The sequence below is a fragment of the Acanthopagrus latus genome, chromosome 23 (assembly GCF_904848185.1).
Source record: "Acanthopagrus latus isolate v.2019 chromosome 23, fAcaLat1.1, whole genome shotgun sequence".
Classification (NCBI taxonomy): Eukaryota; Metazoa; Chordata; class Actinopteri; order Spariformes; family Sparidae; genus Acanthopagrus; species Acanthopagrus latus.
In genome coordinates this window covers 24,261,455-24,283,893 of record NC_051061.1, presented here as the reverse complement: position 1 = coordinate 24,283,893, position 22,439 = coordinate 24,261,455, and the positions used below count along the sequence as shown (strand labels likewise).

The 22,439-nt window shown below is 42.9% G+C and overlaps 4 protein-coding genes and 1 long non-coding RNA gene across 9 annotated transcripts; 2 read left to right on the top strand and 3 right to left on the bottom strand.

Moving 5' to 3' along the window:
- Positions 1 to 489: 489 nt before the first annotated feature.
- On the bottom strand, positions 490 to 8,740 carry jmjd6 (jumonji domain containing 6, arginine demethylase and lysine hydroxylase). Of its 2 annotated transcripts, none has more exons than XM_037088958.1 (7): positions 8,618 to 8,740; positions 8,252 to 8,395; positions 6,351 to 6,739; positions 5,759 to 6,045; positions 4,441 to 4,576; positions 3,943 to 4,078; positions 490 to 3,722 (listed from the first exon to the last, which is right to left on the bottom strand). In XM_037088958.1, exons 2-7 carry the CDS (start codon positions 8,378 to 8,380, stop codon positions 3,591 to 3,593), a joined length of 1,209 nt encoding a protein of 402 aa, XP_036944853.1. In that variant the 5' UTR covers positions 8,381 to 8,395; positions 8,618 to 8,740; the 3' UTR covers positions 490 to 3,590. The 2 variants fall into 2 exon arrangements, with proteins under 2 accessions (XP_036944853.1, XP_036944852.1); XM_037088957.1 differs by having other exon boundaries at positions 8,519 to 8,705.
- A 99-nt stretch (positions 8,741 to 8,839) lies between these two features.
- LOC119013467 (methyltransferase-like protein 23) lies at positions 8,840 to 11,315 on the top strand. Its single transcript, XM_037088018.1, has 5 exons — positions 8,840 to 9,120; positions 9,778 to 9,882; positions 9,966 to 10,203; positions 10,370 to 10,454; positions 10,556 to 11,315. The coding sequence occupies exons 1-5, from the start codon at positions 9,016 to 9,018 to the stop codon at positions 10,737 to 10,739; spliced, it is 717 nt and encodes a 238-aa protein (XP_036943913.1). The 5' UTR covers positions 8,840 to 9,015; the 3' UTR covers positions 10,740 to 11,315.
- A 673-nt stretch (positions 11,316 to 11,988) lies between these two features.
- On the bottom strand, positions 11,989 to 13,430 carry nupr1b (nuclear protein 1b). Its single transcript, XM_037088019.1, has 3 exons — positions 13,222 to 13,430; positions 12,996 to 13,131; positions 11,989 to 12,281 (listed from the first exon to the last, which is right to left on the bottom strand). The coding sequence occupies exons 1-2, from the start codon at positions 13,316 to 13,318 to the stop codon at positions 13,004 to 13,006; spliced, it is 225 nt and encodes a 74-aa protein (XP_036943914.1). The 5' UTR covers positions 13,319 to 13,430; the 3' UTR covers positions 11,989 to 12,281; positions 12,996 to 13,003.
- A 1,804-nt stretch (positions 13,431 to 15,234) lies between these two features.
- LOC119013469 lies at positions 15,235 to 17,960 on the bottom strand. Of its 3 annotated transcripts, XR_005072753.1 has the most exons (5): positions 17,823 to 17,960; positions 17,224 to 17,346; positions 16,210 to 16,248; positions 15,954 to 16,060; positions 15,235 to 15,355 (listed from the first exon to the last, which is right to left on the bottom strand). It is a non-coding gene; the product is annotated as an uncharacterized LOC119013469 (long non-coding RNA). The 3 variants fall into 3 exon arrangements; XR_005072751.1 differs by having other exon boundaries at positions 15,954 to 16,248; XR_005072752.1 differs by lacking the exon at positions 16,210 to 16,248.
- Positions 17,860 to 22,176, top strand: sgf29 (SAGA complex associated factor 29). Of its 2 annotated transcripts, none has more exons than XM_037088016.1 (10): positions 17,860 to 18,002; positions 18,652 to 18,725; positions 18,828 to 18,903; positions 19,010 to 19,082; positions 19,642 to 19,706; positions 19,791 to 19,920; positions 20,351 to 20,497; positions 20,578 to 20,613; positions 21,128 to 21,290; positions 21,400 to 22,176. In XM_037088016.1, exons 2-10 carry the CDS (start codon positions 18,660 to 18,662, stop codon positions 21,514 to 21,516), a joined length of 873 nt encoding a protein of 290 aa, XP_036943911.1. In that variant the 5' UTR covers positions 17,860 to 18,002; positions 18,652 to 18,659; the 3' UTR covers positions 21,517 to 22,176. The 2 variants fall into 2 exon arrangements, with proteins under 2 accessions (XP_036943911.1, XP_036943912.1); XM_037088017.1 differs by having other exon boundaries at positions 17,862 to 18,002; positions 18,656 to 18,725.
- Positions 22,177 to 22,439: the final 263 nt, after the last annotated feature.

Sequence of the window (22,439 nt, the reverse complement as noted above, 5' to 3'; positions counted from 1 at the left end):
AAATAAGACACGAAAACATACATATGAAAAGCAGCTGTGAAATGTAACGAAATACATTTATTAACACAATAAATACAAACACAATAAACAAATAAACTCTTTCATACGTGATTAAATAAAGTTGTTCACCTGTTAATGTTTGTTTTCATGACAAACTACTTTTAAATCAGTTAGTTACCAAAGAATATATTTTTATTATTTGCATTTTATTTTGTCATATATTCCAATAAAATAAATATATTCAATTAAATGTAATATATATTCATATAATATAATAACTATATATATTGAAATATAATATATAATAAAATAAATACATTTATTGTATTGTCAAATATTTGTCACAAATTCCAAATATTCTATTGTAAGTTATGACAATAAATATTTGACAATACAATAAATATATTTTACTGTCATATATAACAATAATATTAATATCTTTTGAGTTCTGCAAAGCTGTTTTATAAACAAAACGCTGAGACGAACATGTTGAATCATAGAAAAGATTTTATTGAGCGGCAAAAAGTTAATTAATCTCATCAAGCTCGTCTTCAGAGATAGACGAGATTCAGCATCGTCATCCGTCCTGCAGCTGAGCTCAGATCAGTTCGGACGACAGGAGGAGAAACCCTTCGACAGACGGACCGACGGCACCGTGTGACCGACCTCACAGACCGACACGGTGCCTCACAACGGACCAACACAGAACCACACAGAACCACAGCCTCTCACAGTCAGTCACACTAACACACCTCCACCTCACTTCTTTATAGGCACTTTAGTCTAAAGCCACACGTTTACATGATCCACACAGAAACAGCAGCCATCAGTCGGAGACGTCACGGCTGGTTTCAAGCTTCCACTTGAGCATCGACACCAACAGACGATCCTCAGAGGATCATTTCTACAGTCCTGCTGACGTTTCCAGCTTCTTTCTTTCTCTTTCTTTTCTGTTTTTAAACTGACAAAACGATTCAAATATATCTTGGATGACAGTTTTCAGATGTAATATAGAACAATTAATGAGGAATGATCAGCAGTAAGGCTGCAGCTGATGAGTGATTTCATTAGCGATTCATTTGCTGACTCTTTTCTATATTAACTGTTTGTAGCAGCAACTTTCTCTCCGTATTTCAAACGTTCCTTCATCTTCTACTGAACAGATTTAAACTAGACGTTGTTTAACAATGTTAATTATGTAAAAGTGTTTTGTTACTATATTTTCTATATTCAAATGTTCAGGCTTCGTCTCTTTGCTGTCTTAGTTCAGCTTCGACCAGAAACTGGATGTTTGAGTCATGTTTCATCTCAGGTGTTTCCTGTGACGTCATTTCATTTATGATTCTGTTTATAAATTTATCATCCTCTTAAACAGAAACATGGATTATTTGTCAAATCAATATTACCATTGTGTAACTGAGTGACTCTGCATCATCATGAACTTCCTCCAGAGATAAAAGTTTGTTTTTGATTTTCAGTTTGTTCAAAAAAGAGGGAGAAAAAGTCGATTAAGAAGCTGGAAACATATTTTTACTGAATTGATCGTTAATAATCTGCTGAAGATTCATTTCTTTCTTTCTGTTCAATAATCAATAATGTTTCAGCTCCAATCTTCAGAGTAATCAATAATCAAATCATCCACAGTAAATCAGTGATTAGTAACTCCATCACTCAGAAGTCTCAGCTGTCGTCTAACGAGCTGCAGCACCTGAAGAGACTCGTTAACTGCTCAGCTCTTTCTCTCTGGAGCTCAAACTGCAGCAGTGCATTCTGGTCAATGTAGTGCCCCCTACTGTCACAGCACAAAACCAACTAGTTGACATTTAACAAGCCTCCAGCTCCTCAGCAGCATTCTGCATGGCACCGAGCAGAACATCACAACGACAGACAACTCCTGAAACTCCCTCCACCTCCTCCATCACCTCCACCAGCTCCCCAGAGCACATCAGAGTCTCTTCCTGTAGTTCACACAGCAGGCAGAGACGCATTTAATTGCTCTGACGTGTCGATGAATTTCATTAAGGCTGCTGACATCAAGTTCAATCATCAAAAGGCAGAAGAGACAACGTGACCTCCAACCATCTGATAGAGGAACCAGCACAGAGATTTACACTCAATCAACAAATCAGACTATAAGGATGCCGGCCTCTAGTTCCACAGCGACAGGATTTAACAGTAATTAGTTGTGTGACAAGCTCGTTACCAGCTGCTGACATCATGAAGCTCATCCATTACAGACTGAGATCATCACAAACTATTTTTTGTCTCCAGCAGCCGACAGAAATCTGATCAGAAAGTTGTGCAGTATTTACATCAAAAGGCCGATGATCTTTAAGGGTACAGAGAGTCAGAGGACGTGAAATCTTCTTCACATTAGCGTCTGAATCACTCGTTCATTAGGATTTTATGAAGTGCAGTGCAGTGCAGTGCATTCTGGGATTGAGTGTGCGTACTGTGGACACACTGTTTTTGTTCCATTGTGTGACTTCAAGAGATTCATTCTGTGAACAGAGGCAGAATATCACCAGAGTAACTGCTATGGCCGTAGCTACTGTTAGCTTATTAGCTCAGTTAGCTGTGCAGCTAGCCAGGCTACCAGGGGGGAGTGTTGGGGTTTACACTGCTAACACAGGAGCTTTGGACAAGGATTAGCATGCTACTTCAACACAACATCAAACTGTTGATGCTTCACATTCTGCAGATCATTTTTAAAAATGTTTTCAGTTAAAAATTCTCAAATATTGATTCATTAACTCACACCTAGTTTTAGTAAACACTGTTAATGTGACACAGGAAATAATACAACACAAACACGTTGTTCAATAAACTGATCTGCTTTAAAAATGACTAACAATCATCACTTTCAGATTAATCAATAAAAAACTTTGTTGCTAATGACTTCAGTTTATTATAGATGCTTTTGATAACTGTGTGTACTCCCGTCTGCTAACAATCCCAGAATGCATTGCTCTGTAGTTCACCTGTCAGTGATGACACAACGAGTGTGCGGTGAGTCCTGATTGGCTGACGTCAGACGCCGCTCATGTCTCACGTCCTCCATTTTGGAATCTGAGCTCTCCGTCTGCCCAGAGCTTCATGTTTACACAGATTCAGGCCCGACTCTCCATGTTTACTAAAGTTAGTTTGGTTTAAATGGTTTGAGTGTTCAGATATTTGCTGTTGATCGTCTCCAAATCAAATTGCTGCTATTGTGAATCTTTTGCTGCATGTTAAACTTCAGAGGATCATGAAGGCATCGCCACCTTTTACTAAAAATATTCCATCACCCACATTTTCCCACCAAACTTGCATGAGAGAGCAGCTCAGAGACTTTTAAAGCCCATCAAGTTCCCAGTATGATGTCACCAGTCTGTTACTGTCAGTCCGTCACCACAGAACCACAGAGACAGACAGATTGTTGAAAGCACAGTGGTGGCAGGTCTCCAGCAGATCCTCCTCCTTCATCTACACCTCTATCTTGTCTTTAAGGCGGCCGTCACTCAGGGGTTCAGACATTTACCTAAGCTAGACTAGCAGCGTGAGGAGTCGGGGCGGAGGTGGGCGGAGGCCGGACGGAGGCCGGACGGAGGTCACCGTGACGAGCTCCTCTCCTTGCTGACGCAGTCGTCCTGGCTGCTGGTGTCTCCGTTGGCCGTCATGCCGCAGGTGCGTCTCTTCTTCCGGCGGTGAGAGGAAGCGTCGCCCTCGGAGCCCGACTCCGCCTGCAGGGGCAGAGAGTGCAGACGCTCAGACACGTTACAGGTGGATCATGTTACAGAGACGGAGGCGCGTCACATGTTAGCAGCTGCCTCAGACATGTGGACACACTGCGGACTATAAACAAAGACTGAAGACAATATGTCTGAACTTTTAACGAGCCGCGTCTCAGATGATTCTTAGTTATCTTTGTTTGTGTGTGTGTGTGCGTGTTTCAGCACTCACATCAGAGTCGGAGTCGGACGAGCTGGAGGAGGACGATGAAGAGTCACTGGAGCTGTCTGAGGCGATGCCTGTTGACTCCTGCAGGTCCACTTTGTCTGCCAGCGCTGCGAGGTCCGGACGCTCCTGCTTCAGAATCCTGAGACAACAAAAACACACTTAAATACGAGTCACGTCTGTCTGATTATAACTTCTTCTGAGTGACCCGACGGCTGCATTTACATGATTTACCTTAAAAAAGACATTTGGACAAGTCAACATGTTAACATCAAGTGGAGACGAGCTCTAACTAATGACTCAGCTGGAGACATGTGGAGGTTTAACAGCCCAGCCCAGCTGACATCACACACGTCAACACACCAACTCAAATATCCATAAATACTTATTTATGTCCTTTCTGACAGCAGACACACACTTTGTGTTCTGCTCTGACACCAGCTCAGATCTCTACAGCCTCTGAGGGAACTTGGGATGAGTCTAATCTCTGGGGTGTTTCCTTACCGATACCACTTCCTGGAGAGTTTGGGACGTCCTCGGACTGTTTTGTGCCACACGATGGGGAAGTTGGTCGTGCTGGCAAAGTTCTGAGTGACGGCGATCGTCGTGTCCAGGTTGAGGACGACGTGCCACCAGCCGCCTGCAGACACACACGCACACACACGCGCACGCACGCACACACACACAGAGTCAGCACTGACAGCCGGACACGGTGTATTATCTGAATCAGGAGGGAGCAGTGAGAGATGACAGCAGAGTTGTTGTGTGATTACTTTTCTTTTTAGTTAGTCTTAGTTTGTGAACATGACTAGAGGATAATCTACATCACTACAGACAGACAGTCAATGTGAAGTTCAGAGTCAGACAGGTGAAGTCTAAACCCTGGGTTTAATCCTCCCTCGTCACCATCAGCTCCGGCAGCATTAGGTGAATCTGGGTCACACTGGATTCACTCTGCTGACACAAACTGTCCGAAGTTCTGACTCGGGACGCTGCTAAGAGGCTGAACACTGTTCACAGACAATTACTTTAAACTCTGATTCATAATTAAAGTGTAGAAAATACCTTCAGGAAGCAGCTGCTCATGTTGAGCCAGTTAAAATAACAAAGTGGAGCTCAGAGCATAACTGACTGACAATATTGCAGTAAGAAACCTGATGCAGAACAAAATGATCTGAACATAGAAGCTCAAACTAAGAAGAGCTGAAGTCTAAAAGTAAGAAAACAACCAGAAAATAAAAGCTATAATCTTTAACGTGAGCCGAACTGACATCACGTGACACTGAATCATGGTGGACGAAAGTTGAAACACTGAGTTGATGGTAGGAAACTTTTACCAATGTCATGTTTAGATTAGTTGTATTGTTCCTTTGCTCGTCACTCAACAGTGGAAACAACACAAGTCTATTGTTCCAACGCTCTGATAAGATACAAAACATAACGCACATGAACACACCAAAGTCGGAAGAACAACTTCCCAGAAAGAATCCTCCTTGATATCTATTGTTTTATATCAGATCAGTAACTTAAACTAATAATTTTTATATCCTAGAATCTGAACCTTCAGAATGAACAATCGATTTTAGCTCTTAGTTCAGAGCGTCAGACGCATTTAATCAACATCTTGGTGAACAGAATTCTGATCAGACTTTCGTTTTCGTTTTCATGAGATTTCTTTAGAAGAAGAAAACTTCAGAATATATAATAATAATAATAATAATAATAATAATAATAATAATAATAATAATAAAACCATCACAGATAGTAACCATAAATCTGAGGAAGAGTTATCATGATTTATAAATGATGTTTCTCGACTGACCGGGCACAAACACGGTCTCTCCGGGTCTTTGGAGGATCTCCAGCGGCGTGAACTCTGGAGGCCAGTTTGGCTGCTGCGTCCGGGGATAAACCACGTTGAACCAGGTGATAGCCTCGTCCTGCTGGTTGCCTCCCTCCTCTCTGGTCACCTTGATCAGCTCTCGGGGGGTGTTGGTGGGGAACAGACACCACCTCTTGTGTCCTTGAACCAGAGCGTTCCAGGCGCTGGTGCCCAGCGGGTCGATGTGGATGCCGGTGCCGGAGCGAGCTGGACCCATCACAAACCACCTGAGGGGAGACGATACACCAGGTGAGTGGTGTGAGACTGACAGGAGGCTCTTTTTATTGTCAGCATGCAGCTTGTGGCTATTCAACTGGCGGATTTTCACTCTTTATTGTCTTTGTCTCATTGAGCGACTGGATCTTACCTGGATGGCAACAGAATTATCGTGACCCTGACAATGAGCTTCTTGAGTTTGATGTACAGAATGATTGTTGGCTATGACTGGATGAATAAATGTGACTTTCTGTTGCCATCCTGGAAAAACAGCTGCTCCACAGAGAAACTCTAAAAAGTGAAACTAAGATCAAACCTGTATGGCGGGCGGCGCTTCTCTCCTGCGAACTGGAACAGGTCGTCCCTGAAGAAGAGGGGCACCTGGTAGTCCTCCAGCAGCTTCCGGCGCTTGGCGTGTTCACCGTAGCTGCTGTCGAAGATGTAGAGCGGGCTGTCGTCCCTCGTGGTCTCCAGATACTCCATGTAATACTTCATCTTCATCTTCACAGAGTATCCATCGTTGTCCTCGCCACATTTGAATTTCTGGTTGCGGTATTTGCGTTTGAGACGTTCCAGAGTCCATTTTTCCCGGGCGGGCCAGGTCTCCTGGCAGTTGAGCAGGACGACGGGTTTGTAGGGCCGCTCGTAGCGCTGGATGAACTCCTCAGGAGTGATATGGAGAGTGTCCACACGCTCTACGTTGTCCTGGAACAAAGCATGTGTCAGTACAGTTTTACATTCTCAACTGTTCGCAAAGCATTTTGAAGACTTCTCTGTCCATCTGGATCTGAAATCATCCTTTCTGTCACACAAACAGATGTTTAACCTGTTCCTCAAACTGTGAGCTGGTTCATTTCTACCATCTTTGTTTGGATTATAAAATGGAGTCGCAGCTTTGGAACATAGGTGTGAAAAAACCTTCCAACTGTATTTGTCTTCCTGTATTGATCACTCATCAGAGACACAAACTGCAGCTGATGTCAGGACACAAAGCACAGAGTGAGACGATCTGTAGAACAAACTCGTGCTGAGGAATTCAGGTCAGCGCTGTGATTGACTGCTTTCTCCTGTTTTTTTTTTTAAACACCTCTTTCATAACCTGAGGGCACGCACGCACACACACTTGCAGAAATGTGCAGAACAACATAACACCATTTGTTAATTTAATTTTTATTTCTCAACTCCCATTGCTAAGAATGAGCACTTGTCTCTAAATAACTCTGCGGTTCTCCATTTTGTTTACTGCAGCCTGCTAACAGACGCTGACAGTGAGCAGACAGAGCAGCACTGCTCACAGGAGGCGCTCAGTCGTACAACTATAGACCTAAATCAGACAAATCAGGTTTGTGGGCCATCAGATAGTCTTTTTAATCTACAGCTTTCTTTATTTTTTTACTAGAAACATTAAGGTTCAATGATCTTTACCAGAGTTAGTTAATTCAGATCATCTTTGGAATCCATACTCACAGTTTTCACATCATTTCACCACACAAACTAGTTTCCATGTCGACGTTAAAGTCACTTCATGTTTACATTCAGTGACTGACAGATGTGCTGCAGATGTGCTGCAGATGTGCCAGAATATGGATTTAAAACTGCACTGAGAGTTTTACAGTTTGAGTTTATGTATGAAGACAATCACATTAACTTCTGCTTGTTTGAGTTGTTTGTTCTATCTGAAGACTTTATCTTCTCCATTTCTGCCTGCTTGACACAATATTTCTTAAAATATAAAATACTTTTATTTCCAAAGCACATGAAGCTTCACAGGCCTTTGGTGCAACAGTACTTCATCCTATTTTGAACATTTATACAACACTTTTAAGATCTACATTTATTACACAACTACATTTCTAATATTAATATGTTAAATATATGGGGAATCATTGCAAAGTGTATTCGTATCGTGTCCAGTTACATGAAGAACAGATGCTGGATCAGATATATGTCCACACACATAATACGCAGACATGTATGTGTTCCTACATGACCAGATATCACATCAGTACATCTTACATGATGGTATCAGCTGTGAAAATTAAATATGTGATAAAATAAGTTGTCAGGACCTGAAATTAAAGTCATCATGACTCAGACATTGATGATCTGGTGAAACATCGGCTCAGCAGGTCGGTGTCTACGTGACAAACTGCACTCCTACTGAGAGCTGCGCCTAGCTAATGTTAGCTTAGCTTACAGAGCTACATTGACAGTTACCTTCACGGTGATGTGCGACAGGTCGAAAGTCTCATGATAGCCGTGTTTTATCCAGTCTAACGAATCCTTCAGTTCGGGCCTGGCGCTCCGTTTCGCCTCTTTAATCCTCTTCTTACTCTTATGGTTCATTCCTCCTCCCGGTGGCTTTAAAGAGAAAACGTGTTACAGCTGCTCAGCTAGCTAACAAGCTAACCTGGTGCTACCACAGAAACACATCCACTAGCCTACACTGACACCCGGCTAGCTGCGCCGTTCTGAAAGGCTCACCTTATATATTTGGTTGGACAACAACAATACAAATCGTTTATGTGTTAAACACGTCCTCAGATCTGTACCAACAAATCTAAGAACACTTTTAAAACCTGCCTGTTCGATACAGTTTCATAACCAGCTGGCAGAGAGGCTTGCTAGCTGGCTAGCAGGAGACACAATGCTTAGGCAACGGATCGGCGTCACACAGCGCCCGCCCCCGTAGAAGGAATAGAAAGCTCATTGGCTACATCGTTCGCAAAAGCTAAACGTTTATTGGATGTAATGTCGAACTTGCCTTCCCGCCAGGCGTGTACCTGGATTTGATTGGCTGTTAACGTGTCCTTCTTGTGTTTTGGTCGATGGCGGAAACACATACATGCGTGGCTGCTCGTGTTAGATTTCAACATAAATAATATTAAAACTGGTCAATATTGATTTCTAATGACAATACAAATATCCAGAATAATAGTTGGTGATGTGATAAAGTAATATGACACAGTAGTAGTGACATAATGGACACCAGTGGAGCCGAAACGCCGAGCACAGCTTACAAAGTTTTCACGTTTGAAGACAGCAAGAACGACAGACAGGAATCACTGTGTGTGTCCATACCTGAGGTCTGTGCGGGCTGTATTCCATTATTATACTAAAGGTGCATCAGTGTTTAATTCATGTAGAACTGAATTCAACTTAAGATGTAAATTAGCTGTTGCTTCGGTGCTGTGGTGTGTTGAAACTGCCAACACCTGAAAACAAGTAAATTTAAGATAAAGGTGTTTATAAAAATTATATGAACCGATGAAATGAAAGTACCGAGACTGCATACGATACGTTAGATTCCTGCAGTCAATTCGGCATAATACAGTTCAAAATCTGAATTTAGATAACTGGCACTGTCTTTATCTTTAACCTATTTGTGATGAATTTAATGAATGAGGTAATTGATGTAAGTGGTTTGTACGTACTAAACAAAGAACAGATTTAATATGATATGTGAGACTCCTGTCTTTAATCCGGCAGACATTCAGAACATAAAGGTGCATTTGTTAAATACAACTTGGACTGATACACCTGCTTCCCTCCACTCGTCCACTGGTCGGAGTATTTAGAGACAAACCACATAAACCAGCTCACAGTGTTAAAATCAGTAACAAACTGCTTGATGAACTCTTCATACACTGTCTCCTGTCTGGAATCAGACTTGTATATTTGTATTATGGTATGCAAGACATTCTTTACGGTTCCCTTAATAACACTGTGATCCACATCCTCAGGTTCTGGATCCACAGTATGGGATGTATGTGTGGCCCAGTGCTGTGGTTCTGGCTCAGTATCTCTGGACTCACAGAGAGCAGCTGAGAGACGAGACGGTGCTGGAGGTGAAGAAGAAGCACGTTGAACTTCTTGACAAATGTGTCCTGTCAGATGATTGTGTTCACTCTTCTCTGTTGTGTCTCTGCAGCTCGGTGCAGGTGTGAGTCTGCCAGGTGTGGTGGCTGCCAGGTGCGGTGCGAAGGTGATCCTGTCCGACAGCACGAGGAATCCTCTGTGTCTGGAGAACTGCAGGCGCAGCTGTGAGGCCAACGGCCTCCGTGATGTGGACGTGTTGGGTCTCACCTGGGGGGAAATCTCACCTGACCTCGTTCTGCTTCCTAAACTGGACGTCATCCTGGGATCAGATGTTTTCTACGAGCCGCAGGGTTTGTTCCTGCAGAATAACATGAGACTGTAAACAATACACAGCCAGAAGTATGTGGACGCCCTCTTGTATTCTTATTCATATTTGACTTTTTAAAGACGTGTCCACATACTTTAGGCCGTGTTGTGTGAATCTCAGACTGAGTAAACATGTGTAACCTGTTTCAGATTTTGAAGATGTCATCGTCACTGTTGCTTTTCTTCTAAGAAAGAACCCCAGAGCCCAGTTCTGGACCACATACCAGGAGAGAAGGTCCAGTATGACTGAACGATGTCACGCTGTATAAACCAGTTTCTCCTCACATGCAGTGACCATGTGGTCTGACCCTCCTCATCCTCCTCTGTGTGTTTCAGTGCTGACTGGTCGATTGAAGCTTTGCTCCACAGGTGGAAGATGAACTGCGTCGAAGTTGGTCTGGAAACATTTGCTGCAGATAAACCTGAGCTGGCTGGATCGACTCTGCCGGGCAGCCACAGCATCGACATGATGATCATCACACTGAAGACGGGAGACGACGAGCAGCGACAGATTATCTGACGTCTCCCAGAGGAACAACGAGTGCCACATCTGGGACAAGTTATAAAAAAGAAAGAAGAAGCAGAAAGTATTATTTTATATGTTTACAGAGAAACAAACATGGAGAGTTTAGAATAAAGTCACATTTTATATGTTTAATAAAAATATGAACTGAATCTTGACGTGTTTTCAGTCTCTAAAATGACGTTTTTTTACAGGAACATCACATTTCCACTCTGTCAGTTGGTACAAACACTCAACATGTTTCTGCTCAGAATCACTGAACCAGGATCAGATTGAAATCTGATTTTTCCTCTGCTGAAGCCTGAGAGTGAACGTGAGGCTCACTGACTGATTCTTTGTCTGAGACGTTGGAAAAATCCATCATGAGCTTCAGAAGTGTTTTCATTACTAAAGACGCGATATTATTACTATTTCAGGATGATAAGAGCATGTCTGAAGCTGCAGGAGGAGCCAGAGACTACCTGATATATTGAGGTTTTATCTTTGTTATATTTCTTAGACGTTATATTTCTCATCAACTGATCCAGTTTCTTCCTCTGCACGTTTCTGAATGAAACTTTCCTGATGGGATATTATCAGGCTTAATATCTTCTCTTTAATTTATACAGTCAAAGATTTGTCACATTAATACACATCAGGATGACAGAGTGTGTTCACAGCAGATGAAGGGCAGTTCACCTTCAGAGATGAACTGTACATCTTCTAACCAGCAGAGGGCAGCACCTCATTAACTGCACCTTCAGAGCAGCCATGAGCTCAGACCAGAAAGTAACTGAGTATATTTACTCAAGTATACTTGTACTGTGTGAGTATTTCCATGTCTTAATACGTCATTTTACTGCCTCACATTTCTCTTGTCAGTTACTGGATATTTATTTTCTGTTTTCCAACATCTGCAGACCTCTAAAACAAATCACACATCCAACAGTAGTGGGATTGTAATTGAACATAGCTTCATAAATCAAAAATATAACCCTTGAATAAGACGATTCTGTAAATCAGACACTGGAGCAGTTTCTGCTGCCAGTATTTCAGCCCTGACCGGCTGAATGAAGCAGCCTGCCTGCATGGTCGTTTTTACATTTTAAACCAGGACTTATCTGATCGAAGATGGAGTTTAAGATAAAGAGTTCTGCTCACTTGAAAACATTTGATAAAAAGGTCAAAAACAGTAAAAATGTTATTGAACATCTTGTTTTAAAAAGGAAACAAACCACAGAGATAGTTTAAAAGAGTTTTAATAGTTAAAAAAAAAAAAAAATCCATTATAAACTTGTCAACAGATCAAAAATCAGCCGTCTCCCACCACCACAATCACATGTGCACCATCCCGGTCTGAGCGGGAGCAGGTGCGCCACCACAGGTGAGTGCTGTTCAACACCAACAGGTGGAGGAGCCTCAGGGAGCTGCCGGTCAGCTGTGGGCTCCTCTCCTCGCCCAGGTGAATCCTCGGAGCTCAGCAGGCTCCTGCCGTCTGTACGTCTCTTCAGTCGCCAAGGAGGCCGTGGTCGGTTTCCAGGATAAGCCGTCCGAGTCGCCCTGGGTCCGAAAAATAACAGTAAAATCATCATGTCGCCTCCATGCTGCTTCTTAAATATACACAGCTTAAAGATCCACATTCCAAATCTCATTTGGAAATTGTTCAAATTTAAAATATAAAAAAGTGATTTAAGTGCAGCGCGGAGAAAGAGTCAGCAGCTTCACTGATCACAGATCAGGTCCAACAGTCTCACGTGTTCAGAACCTGGTGAACAAACAGTTAACACACAGCAGGCTCTGGACTGGCCCAGACAGGACGGCTCATGGAAAAGTTCTGTCTGACAACACTCAGCGACGAACTGCAAAAGTTCCATTTGACAAATATTAAGTCACCAGTTTAAGGTTTTCAACACCGTGTGAAGTGACGGAATATGAAGTGATGAAACATCTTCGTCAGTAACAGTCAGCGAGTCACTAACAAACAGTGAACACGTGACTGAGGACACGCTGGCAGCTGGTCTGAGAGCTGCAGGATCGGATCCCACAGCACAAGTTCCGTCATCATTACTCTTCAATATACACACGAAATGCGCTTACATGCTTACATTTCGCACACCAGACTTCATTATGAAATCTGCCAATTTTAAGTATCTGCCCAGTTCTGACAGTACGACTCGCATCGAAGATGCAGAACCGTCACAGAACACAACCACAACACACACTCTTTAATTCGGCTCAGGTGTAAACAGGTTTCAGCACCAGAACCAGCCTCACCTCAGAAGTCACTCCTTGGCTTTCTTCTCGCTGTTTTGGAATTTCTCCACTATCTTGCGCTCGTGTCCGGACGGGTTCGGTCTGTTGGTGTTCTCACTGGCCTCCTTCTTCGTCCTGCCTTTCCGGGCCGAGCCCTCTGTTCACAGAACCAACACCAGAAGTTAAATCCTGACGAACCAACTCGTCTCAGGTGCGTTTCAAAGTGTAAAGAGTGACGTCACCTCACCTGCGTATTTATCGGTCAGGTTGTAGAACTCGTACTGGTCGTAGTATTCGTCCTCAAAGCTGGTGGGCTTCATGTTTTTCACGTCGACGTGACTCATGGCTGTTCTGAGATCTGCTCCGAAAAATAAAGTTTGTCAAGTTTCAGGAAAAACTGTGAAGCTGCAGAGTTTCTGCTCCGAGGAGGAAAACAACAAGATGCTGGACTGAAGTTTACGGAGGCTTTTATAACGGGAACACTGAGCTCCTCCTCCAGACAGGCAGGCAGACAGACAGACAAACAGGCAGACAGACAAACAGGCAGGCAGGCAGACAGACAGGCAGACAGACAGACAGACAAACAGGCAGACAGACAGACAGGCAGGCAGGCAGACAGACAGACAGACAGGCAGGCAGACAGACAGACAGACAGGCAGGCAGACAGACAGACAGACAGACAGACAGGCAGACAGACAGGCAGGCAGACAGGCAGGCAGACAGACAGACAGGCAGGCGGACACTCCGCCCTCAACTGCAGAAATGTTGCATCATTCACCAGAAAAGCTTCATTAAAGTGACTTTTGTCGAGTACTGCAAGGTGTTTAAATACACAGCTGAGGAACTTTGTGTGTGTTCTGCTCCACTACATCTCTGAGTAACTTGTTGTACTTGTTACTCCGCTACATTCACCTGACAGCTGCAGTTACTAGTTACTTTACAGGTTTTTTATGCAGACTGTGAAAATCAATCAATGATAAAATGTGGAGAAATTCACAGGCTCCACGTCTACATCCAACATACACAATAATACTCGAGTAAAAGTGAAAGTACATTAAATGTACTTAAGTATCAAAATTACAAGTAAAGTTACACTGACATGTTTACTCTGAGTCTGCTGATAATCAGCATTTTTATTTATTTATTTATCTATTTGATTAATTTTGGATTATTGAACCAGTGTTTTTTCATCTAGTTACCAATAAAATACAAACTGCTGCTTCAGCTCTGATGCAGCATGTAGTCTGTAAATTAACTAGAAACTAAAGTTATTGACTAAATGTAATGGAGTGTTTCCAGTGTGGTATCAATACTTTTACTGTGGTGAGTAATCTGAATACTGTCTGCAGCACACAGCTGCGTCACCATGGTTACAGTCTGCTGTGATGGAGACACGAAGACGGACATTTTTCAGCATGTAAATAAGTTTACTTTGTTTTCATCGTGGTCACTTCTACCTCCACCTGACCTCCACCTGCCCTCCTCCTGACCTCCACCTGACCTCCACCTGCCCTCCTCCTGACCTCCTCCTGACCTCCACCTGACCTCCACCTGCCCTCCATCTGACCTCCACCTGCCCTCCACCTGCCCTCCACCTGACCTCCTCCTGACCTCCACCTGCCCTCCACCTGCCCTCCACCTGACCTCCTCCTGACCTCCTCCTGACCTCCACCTGACCTCCACCTGCCCTCCACCTGCCCTCCACCTGACCTCCTCCTGACCTCCGCCTGACCTCCACCTGCCCTCCTCCTGCCCTCCACCTGACCTCCACCTGCCCTCCACCTGCCCTCTTCCTGACCTCCACCTGCCCTCCACCTGACCTCCTCCTGACCTCCACCTGCCCTCCATCTGACCTCCAGCTCCATGTGAGCAGCTCATCACCTATATTTCCCCGTTTGTCACAAATGTCTCCGTTTGTGGGACATTAAAGGATTACTGATTACTGATTCTGATGATTTTCTTTGTTTATCAGCAGCTGCATGTTTCACACAACCCTGACCTACCTGTGTGTGTGTGTGTGTGTGTGTGTGTGTGTGTGTGTGTGTGTGTGTGTGTGTGTGTGTGTGTGTGTGTGTCAGATTAACTTTGGACTGAACCTATCAGATAACTTATATCTTGTACCTATAGATTCCTGTGTCAGTGGACCTGCAGGACGGAGCGGTCGGGCTGAACTCAACATGTGATGATAAAACTTATTTCATTCGACGTGTTTATCAGAGGAGGAAGAGGACGAGCTCACACCCTCCAGGATCACTGTGGAAGACATCATTTAATCCTCATGGAGTTTATCTGTGATGACAGACTGGATCTCACAGTGACTCAGAGTTTGGTTCTGACCCATTCAGCTCGTCTGTGTACAGAGGAAATGTGTCCTGGAGCAGCTGTGAACACAAACACTGTTGCTATGACAGCGGAGGGAGTCACCCTCACATCATCATCATCATCATCATCGTCATTGTCAGGCTGTAATTACAGAGCAGAACAGCTCATGTTTAAATATACTGCAGATGTTTCAGTGGTTTGACTTCTGAGCAGAGTTGGAACAAGTACGTTGCCTAATGCAGCACAGAAACACTTCAAACATTTTACTTCAGTAAGGAAGCTTTTCATTTCAGTGTATTAACCCTTTAACACTCATTTTGTCAGTTATCTTTGTTTCTCTTTGACAGAAATGTCTTCATGGATTCAGAGTTCTGAGGAGGAGAAACGAGACTCACTGTTAAATCCTTTTATTCTCAGAAACACGTCACAAACTAAACTTAATAAATCCTCAGAAACACAAACGTTGTCTCTCTGTGACTGAAAACATCATTTAAAATGTTAAAAACCTTTTTATTCAACCCACAGCCTCCACAGTTGGACAGATATCTCTGTATTGTACTTCAGTAAACAAGGCTGACGAACTTTAATCACTCGTGTTTTTGTGTCTCAGCAGTGAAGCTACAGCAGCGTGTTTGTTTCTGAGTTTATGACACTAACTTGTTGCTGTGTTTCATCATCACGTCACGACTCGGTGACTCGTCTCACTCTCTTCATCCAGCCAGCAGCTGTTTCTGACTACATGAGCGTTTGAACAGGACGAAGCGCTGAGAGAGAAAAACATGGAGCTGCGGTCACATGATCACATGTCAGAGCCTCACAAACAGCCTTCAGTCTGAGGAGGAGGCGTGTTGTCACAGCAGAGTTCTGGTTCTGGGCTCAGGATGTTTGCTCTGAGCTCTCTGCCTCAGTTCACCTGCAGTCATTTCTTGTTTCTTCGTCCTCTCCTGAGATTCTGTAAATATTTGCAGAGCTATGAGCCGATCTGTCAGCCCTGCAGGAACATCCAGCAGAGACCAGCACCAAAACCAGCGCCAGGTGCTGCTGGTTTTGGTGCTGGTCTCTGCACCTGGTGCTGGTTTTGGTGCTGGTCACTGCTGCATGTTTCAGCCTTGTATACACAGAGAGAGAGCGGGCTGGAAACCAGGTCACCGATAAGTTATCATCCCTCCGTCTGTCGGCTTCATGGCCTGATTCCCACTGAACGTTGACACCAAACGTGTGTTTTAACCTCGTTTTAAAATAGGTTATGAATATTATCATGCCCTCGTTTAGTTCCAGATCATCAGATTCCTCTCAGCTCACCGTCTGATTGTGAGTTTAATGTTTAATTCTGATATTCATCCTGGTTTTCAGTTTCAAAAATAAAGGCACATTCTGTGTTTCAGCTCAGTTTAACACAGTTGTGATTGTTTTTATGCATAATCTGGTTTTAATCTTTTTTTTTTTTTTTTTTAGAATAATCAATGTGAAAGATGTTAATAAGTGAGATATGGAGATGTAAACATGTAAAAAACACTGACATTATAATCCAAATATAACAGATATCTCTATTGTCACATAAAGGTGGAAATAATCAGAAAGTTTGAGGATTCAGAAAGTTAATAAAAGCATCAGAAGAACCTGGAGAGATGATACTAACAGTTAAAACATTCTGCCATCCTTCAACATGTCTGCAGATGCTTGTGTTGATACATGCAGAACTGTCTGCAGGTGTTTATCTGAAGGTGTGGTTATCACAACTGTGTGTTTAAAATGATCCTATTGATTCATAAACACACTGACCTCTGTTCCAAACATCACACCACTGCAGAGGTGTTAATCATTAACCTGTAGGATGTTTATCTGCCCACAGAATGTGATGGTGGAACAGTTTGTACCAACCAGAGAAATACAAAGATAGACTTCTGTTTGTTTTTCACTATCTGACCTTGAAGTGAAACAAGTTCATCAGCAGGATTTTATTCTGACAGTTTGACCTGAAGTCGTCCTGTCGACCAGACTTCAGTCCACAAACTAATCTGTGTTGTTCAGGAGGACCAGCTGACATCGGCTGTGGGAAAACAAGCAGATGTTAAGAAACTGACCTCAGATCAGACTTTAAATACACAGAGCAGACAAATGAAGGACACAGTAAGAGGAAAATGTTCGCAAATATTATTTAACAGGAGTGATGGAAGAATCCACATCATAATAACACTCTATAAATATGAGTCAGATATGTGCATTTAGAAAACTGCTTACAATTTTCACAAATTTTCAACATTTCAGAACATTTATATGCATCTGACTGGATTAAAATGACATGTTCATGACTTTAACATTGCTGCCCATTAAAGTGGAGTTATCTCTTGTTACTTTATACACGTCTAGCTCGCGTCTTTGCTGCTTTAACTTAAAATAACACACAATTTATGTGTTGACTGTTATTTAATTGTTCATCTGAACTAAAGTGATCTAATAGATGTGGCGGATTAAAAAGCACAACATTTCCGGATGAGGTGTATCAAAAGTACCTCACAGCTCTACCTGAGTAAATGTTCTTAGTTACTTTCCTCCCTGCTGAACAACAACCTGTCACGTGTGTGCGCGGCTGCCTCCGCCCAGCAGGTGGCGGTGCGGGCAGCTCCCCACGAACACCAACGAAGAAGAAGAAGCTAATCTGTGTAGTTAGCAAGTCGGCAATAAATAAACAGAAACACTAACACGGTAAGAAATGTGCTGTGTCGTGTGGAGGAGAAGATGAATTGGATCGCGTGTGTTCACTGGTTACCATGGAGATGTACACAGCTGATGTTTATGATGCACGAGCGGCACGAATCTCACCGTTTAGCTAGCGCAACAAACCGCTTGCTAACCTGGTCAGCTAGCACCGCAGCAGCCGAAACATGAAGCATACTCATTAATTTTCATTAATTAAGTTCAGGTTAGCTTTTCAGCCAGCTGGACTAAAACAAATTAGGGTTTGTTTGCATTTTCCCGCTTTGTAAACCCGAAAAGGTTGTCGCTTTAAGCTTAATACGAGCCATTTCTGCGCAAGCAAAAGGGTGTATACCAAACTCCATTCAGAAATGTGTCTATTCAGAGATATCTTATTATTCAGGAGGCATAGAACATGGTGAGACGTTGATAAAAACTGTGACGATCCACGTTTTTAATTCGGTCTTCATCCAGCGCACTATTTACCAAAATATTTAAATCTATAGCACGATTTGTTCAGTTCCTACTTACTGCTTCCTCTTATGTTCCTATCAAAAGCCTTGCCCCCTGCTTTTAAAAAATGACAGATTTTGCTATGGGGTTCTGTCTGTGGGGATGCTGCTCTGTTGGATTTTCTCTGAATACCTAAATCTTTAAGGCAGGATCATGTCAGCTGATACCAAGATTGCGGAGCTGCTCACAGAGCTCCATCAGCTCATTAAACAGACCCAGGTGAGTTATTCCACAGTAATAAAGGAGAACATTTTAGAACTGTGTCAAGGGTTTGGGTTAGGGTCCAACAAATCTAAATAATCACCATGTCTGTGTTCTCAGGAGGAGAGATCCCGCAGTGAACATAACCTGCTCAACATTCAGAAAACACACGAGAGGATGCAGACGGAGAACAAAAGTCAGTCACCATGTTGTCAACTTTTCATCAGTCAATGTTCATCAGCTGCTGTTCTGTGAGTCCTGGTTCACTCAGATCTCCTGTCCTGTCCCTCCGTCTCCTACAGCGTCCCCATACTACAGGACCAAGCTGAGAGGACTGTACACCACGGCCAAAGCTGATGCTGAGGCGGAGTGCAGGTGAGACAAGGTTTAAAGTGTTGAGAGAAAATAATGATTTTAATTTGACTGAATTATGTTCATCAATATTGCAGATATATATTGTGTATTTTCATTTGCACGTTAGTGACTCATCATGAGAAACATGTCAAGTGTCATTTTTTACTCCTTGATTTATATTTCAACATTTTGTTTCACATTAAAGAAAACTAAAGAAAATAATTAAAACAAACTGGTTTAATTTAACCGACTCAGCTGGCAGAATGTAGTTTGTGGTGACTACAGGAGACACACAGATGTCAATTCTTCTGGATTACAGACATAAAATATACAGTTTTTCAGTAAACATTCATCTTCTTCATCAGTCTGGGTTGTTGATCTGTAGTTACACATTTTAAAAGTTATCTTGCAACTGACAAATCTACTAAATGTTCTCTGGAAGGTCCCTGGAGGATTTAGTCCTATAGCGCTTCTGTCACTTTGTCTTTAAGTGTCCAGATCACATTCAAGTAATTTCTGTCCAAGGTTCCAGTAAATACTCGTGATGCTCTTTGTTCACGTGTTTCTTTGTGTTCCTCAGTATTCTGCGTCATGCGCTCGATAAGATAGCGGACATCAAGTCTCTGTTGGAGGAGAGGAGAATAGGTAAGTGTGTGTGTGAGGAAGAGATTTACTGATGAAATCCAAATTTGCCAGATTAAATAAGATATTTGATTTTGTTTTCCACAGCTGCTAAGATGGCGGGAGTTTACAGCGACAGTGACCCTCCCAGGAAGACGATGAGGCGAGGCGTCCTGATGACGCTCCTCCAGCAGTCGGCCATGACGCTGCCTCTGTGGATCGGAAAGCCGGGGGAGAGGTAGCTGCTGCAGACACACAGAGTCACACATTATTATGTTCACCACCAAACATGAGCTCCATGAGCTTTCTGATGCCATTTTGCTGAGATTTGATTGGTAAGTGCTTTTATACATGTTGATCTGTTATCTCGAACATAACCTGCTCTGGAGTATGTTACACGTCCAGCACGAGTTCCTTCCTAAACACAAATCCTGCTTCAAACACAACCAGGATATGAGCACACATGAACACTGACCCATCATATTTTACCCAGAGCCCAGTCTGGCGTCTTCTGCTGTGCTCATCGTATAATTGAATCTTAACGTACGGTGGAAGATAATTTAAGCCACTTTCTACAGAAACTTCTGTCTCACACACACCAACTAACGTCTAAGATAAATGTCAGATGTTTGTTGTTACGTGTCATTCTGTGGATCATCTCCCATCAGCCCTCCTCCTCTGTGTGGGGCGACTCCGGCCAGCAGCGACTACGTGGCCAAACAGGGCGACAAGGTGGCAGCGAGGGTGAAGGCGGTGGACGGAGACGAGCAGTGGATCCTGGCGGAGGTGGTCAGCTACAACCACTCCACCAACAAGTGAGTCCAAGTGTGAAATACTCCAGTTAACAGTCAGCTGTTCTCAGACGGACATGACGATTGTTCTCCTCTCCCTGCAGATATGAAGTGGACGACATCGACGAAGAAGGAAAAGAGTCAGTGCTCGTTCATCTTCACCTTCTCAAATCTTCATCATGATTTCAACCTGCATCATTTCTTCTTCTCTTCACTTTTTGTCTCTTTCAGTTCCTCACAGGTTTAATCTGATGTTGTGACAGTCAGTACTGCTCTGTGCACAGTTAGACGTAGTCGCTTAATATTTCATTTTAATATAAACGTTTCAGACTGGTGTGATCCAAACGTTCAGATATTTCTGCCCACAAGTCAAAATGTATTGAAAAGAGATGAAAGTAATCATTTCCAAGATGTTCAACATGTTTATATGTCACAGAACATTCTGCTTCAGTCCACATTTGTCCTGTTTTGACTTATAAAACATCATTTTCTTTACAGTCATGTTGTCATAAAATATGACAGATTTGAGGAGTGTAAATATAAAATGTCAATGTGAAGCCTGACGACATTTTAGACCTAAATAAACCGCCTTTCATCAACAGACTCCAGATCTGTTCGATCAAACATGTCTGAAAAGTGTCTGTGTGTTTTCAGGAGACACACTCTGAGCAGGCGGCGGATCATCCCGTTGCCTCAGTGGAAGGCGAACCCAGAGACGGACCCTGAAGCTCTGTTCAGTAAAGACCAGCTGGTGCTGGCCCTCTACCCCCAAACCACCTGCTTCTATCGGGCCCTCATCCACACGCCACCACACAGGGTGAGACTCACAAACGTCACAGATCTCTGATGTTATCGTCACAGTACACAGCGTCAAATGTTTGAGTCTCCTCTGATTCTCTCAGACTGACTTCAGCTTGTGTTTGCAGCCGCAGGATGACTACTCGGTGCTGTTCGAGGACACGTCGTACGCTGATGGTTACTCCCCGCCACTCAACGTGGCTCAGAGATACGTGGTCGCCTGCAAAGAGAACAAGAAGAAGTGAGCGACGACCGGAAGGACAAACATGGAGGATTGATTTTTGTATGAAAACATGTTCAGAAATATTTGTCAGATCTGTTGTATTTTGTAGATTTGATCATGGAAGGTGATAATCAGGAAAACATACCTGAACAGACTTTTTTTGTCATAAATGAGACTGTGTTTGTCAAAATCAACATCAAGACACAGAAAGAAGAAGTGAAATAACCCACGAACACTTGAACGTCTCATGGGGACAGATGTTAGCTTTGTCCCAGATTATCACAGCGTTACAGCACAGAGTGACGAATAAAGTCTTTAAAAACATTGAGTGGACACCGAGGTACCTCTGATGTTTGAGTGTACCGTTGATGTCCCACAATGCATTGGACAAACAAAACATTCAAGCTGCTCACAGCTGAAAAAGACTCAAACTAATTATGGATGACGGGGAAACAGCTTCAGGGACTCCTCGAAAACATCCCTATAAATATGAGTACATACTGTAAATACTTTGTATGTAGTGTTGAAATGGGAGGCAGCAGGTGAGTGACAGGTCGACACAGAGGAGAGAAGCTGCTGATTGGATGGAAAGAAACAACTCAGAGTCTGAACAGTTTATTTTTTACGTGTCAACTTTCTGATTTTTGTGTGAATCTTCAAATGAAAAAAATGTTTTCATGCTCATTTCATGCTCTTCAGTCTCTTTATTCTCCAGCAATCAACACATTACAGCTTTATCACCAGTCAGTAACTGTAACTAACTTACTCAAGTCTACGCCACTTTCTACTTCTACTAATTACTGTACTTCTCACTCCACTACATTCATCTGACAGCTTTAGTTACTTCACAAATGAAGATTGAAGACAAAACATATGAAGAGTTGTAAAATATGTAATATAAATGAATAAGTAAAACGTGCAATATTCATCTCTAATGTGTGATGG

Bases quoted from the DNA above. Each gene is read 5' to 3' on its own strand.
- jmjd6 (XM_037088958.1), bottom strand. From the start codon at position 8,380: ATGAACCATAAGAGTAAGAAGAGGATTAAAGAGGCGAAACGGAGCGCC. The intron at 6,046-6,350 runs GTTTGATCTTAG...GTCTCCCCTCAG, and splicing joins AAGCGCCGCCCGCCATACAG to GTGGTTTGTGATGGGTCCAG. The intron at 3,723-3,942 runs GTGAGTGCTGAA...CTGCCCCTGCAG, and splicing joins CGTCCGACTCCGACTCTGAT to GCGGAGTCGGGCTCCGAGGG.
- LOC119013467 (XM_037088018.1), top strand. From the start codon at position 9,016: ATGGACACCAGTGGAGCCGAAACGCCGAGCACAGCTTACAAAGTTTTC. The intron at 9,883-9,965 runs GTGAAGAAGAAG...GTGTCTCTGCAG, and splicing joins GAGACGAGACGGTGCTGGAG to CTCGGTGCAGGTGTGAGTCT. The intron at 10,455-10,555 runs GTCCAGTATGAC...TGTGTGTTTCAG, and splicing joins ACCACATACCAGGAGAGAAG to TGCTGACTGGTCGATTGAAG.
- nupr1b (XM_037088019.1), bottom strand. From the start codon at position 13,318: ATGAGTCACGTCGACGTGAAAAACATGAAGCCCACCAGCTTTGAGGAC. The intron at 13,132-13,221 runs GTGAGGTGACGT...TTCTGTGAACAG, and splicing joins CCTGACCGATAAATACGCAG to AGGGCTCGGCCCGGAAAGGC.
- sgf29 (XM_037088016.1), top strand. From the start codon at position 18,660: ATGTCAGCTGATACCAAGATTGCGGAGCTGCTCACAGAGCTCCATCAG. The intron at 18,726-18,827 runs GTGAGTTATTCC...CTGTGTTCTCAG, and splicing joins AGCTCATTAAACAGACCCAG to GAGGAGAGATCCCGCAGTGA. The intron at 18,904-19,009 runs GTCAGTCACCAT...CGTCTCCTACAG, and splicing joins GATGCAGACGGAGAACAAAA to CGTCCCCATACTACAGGACC.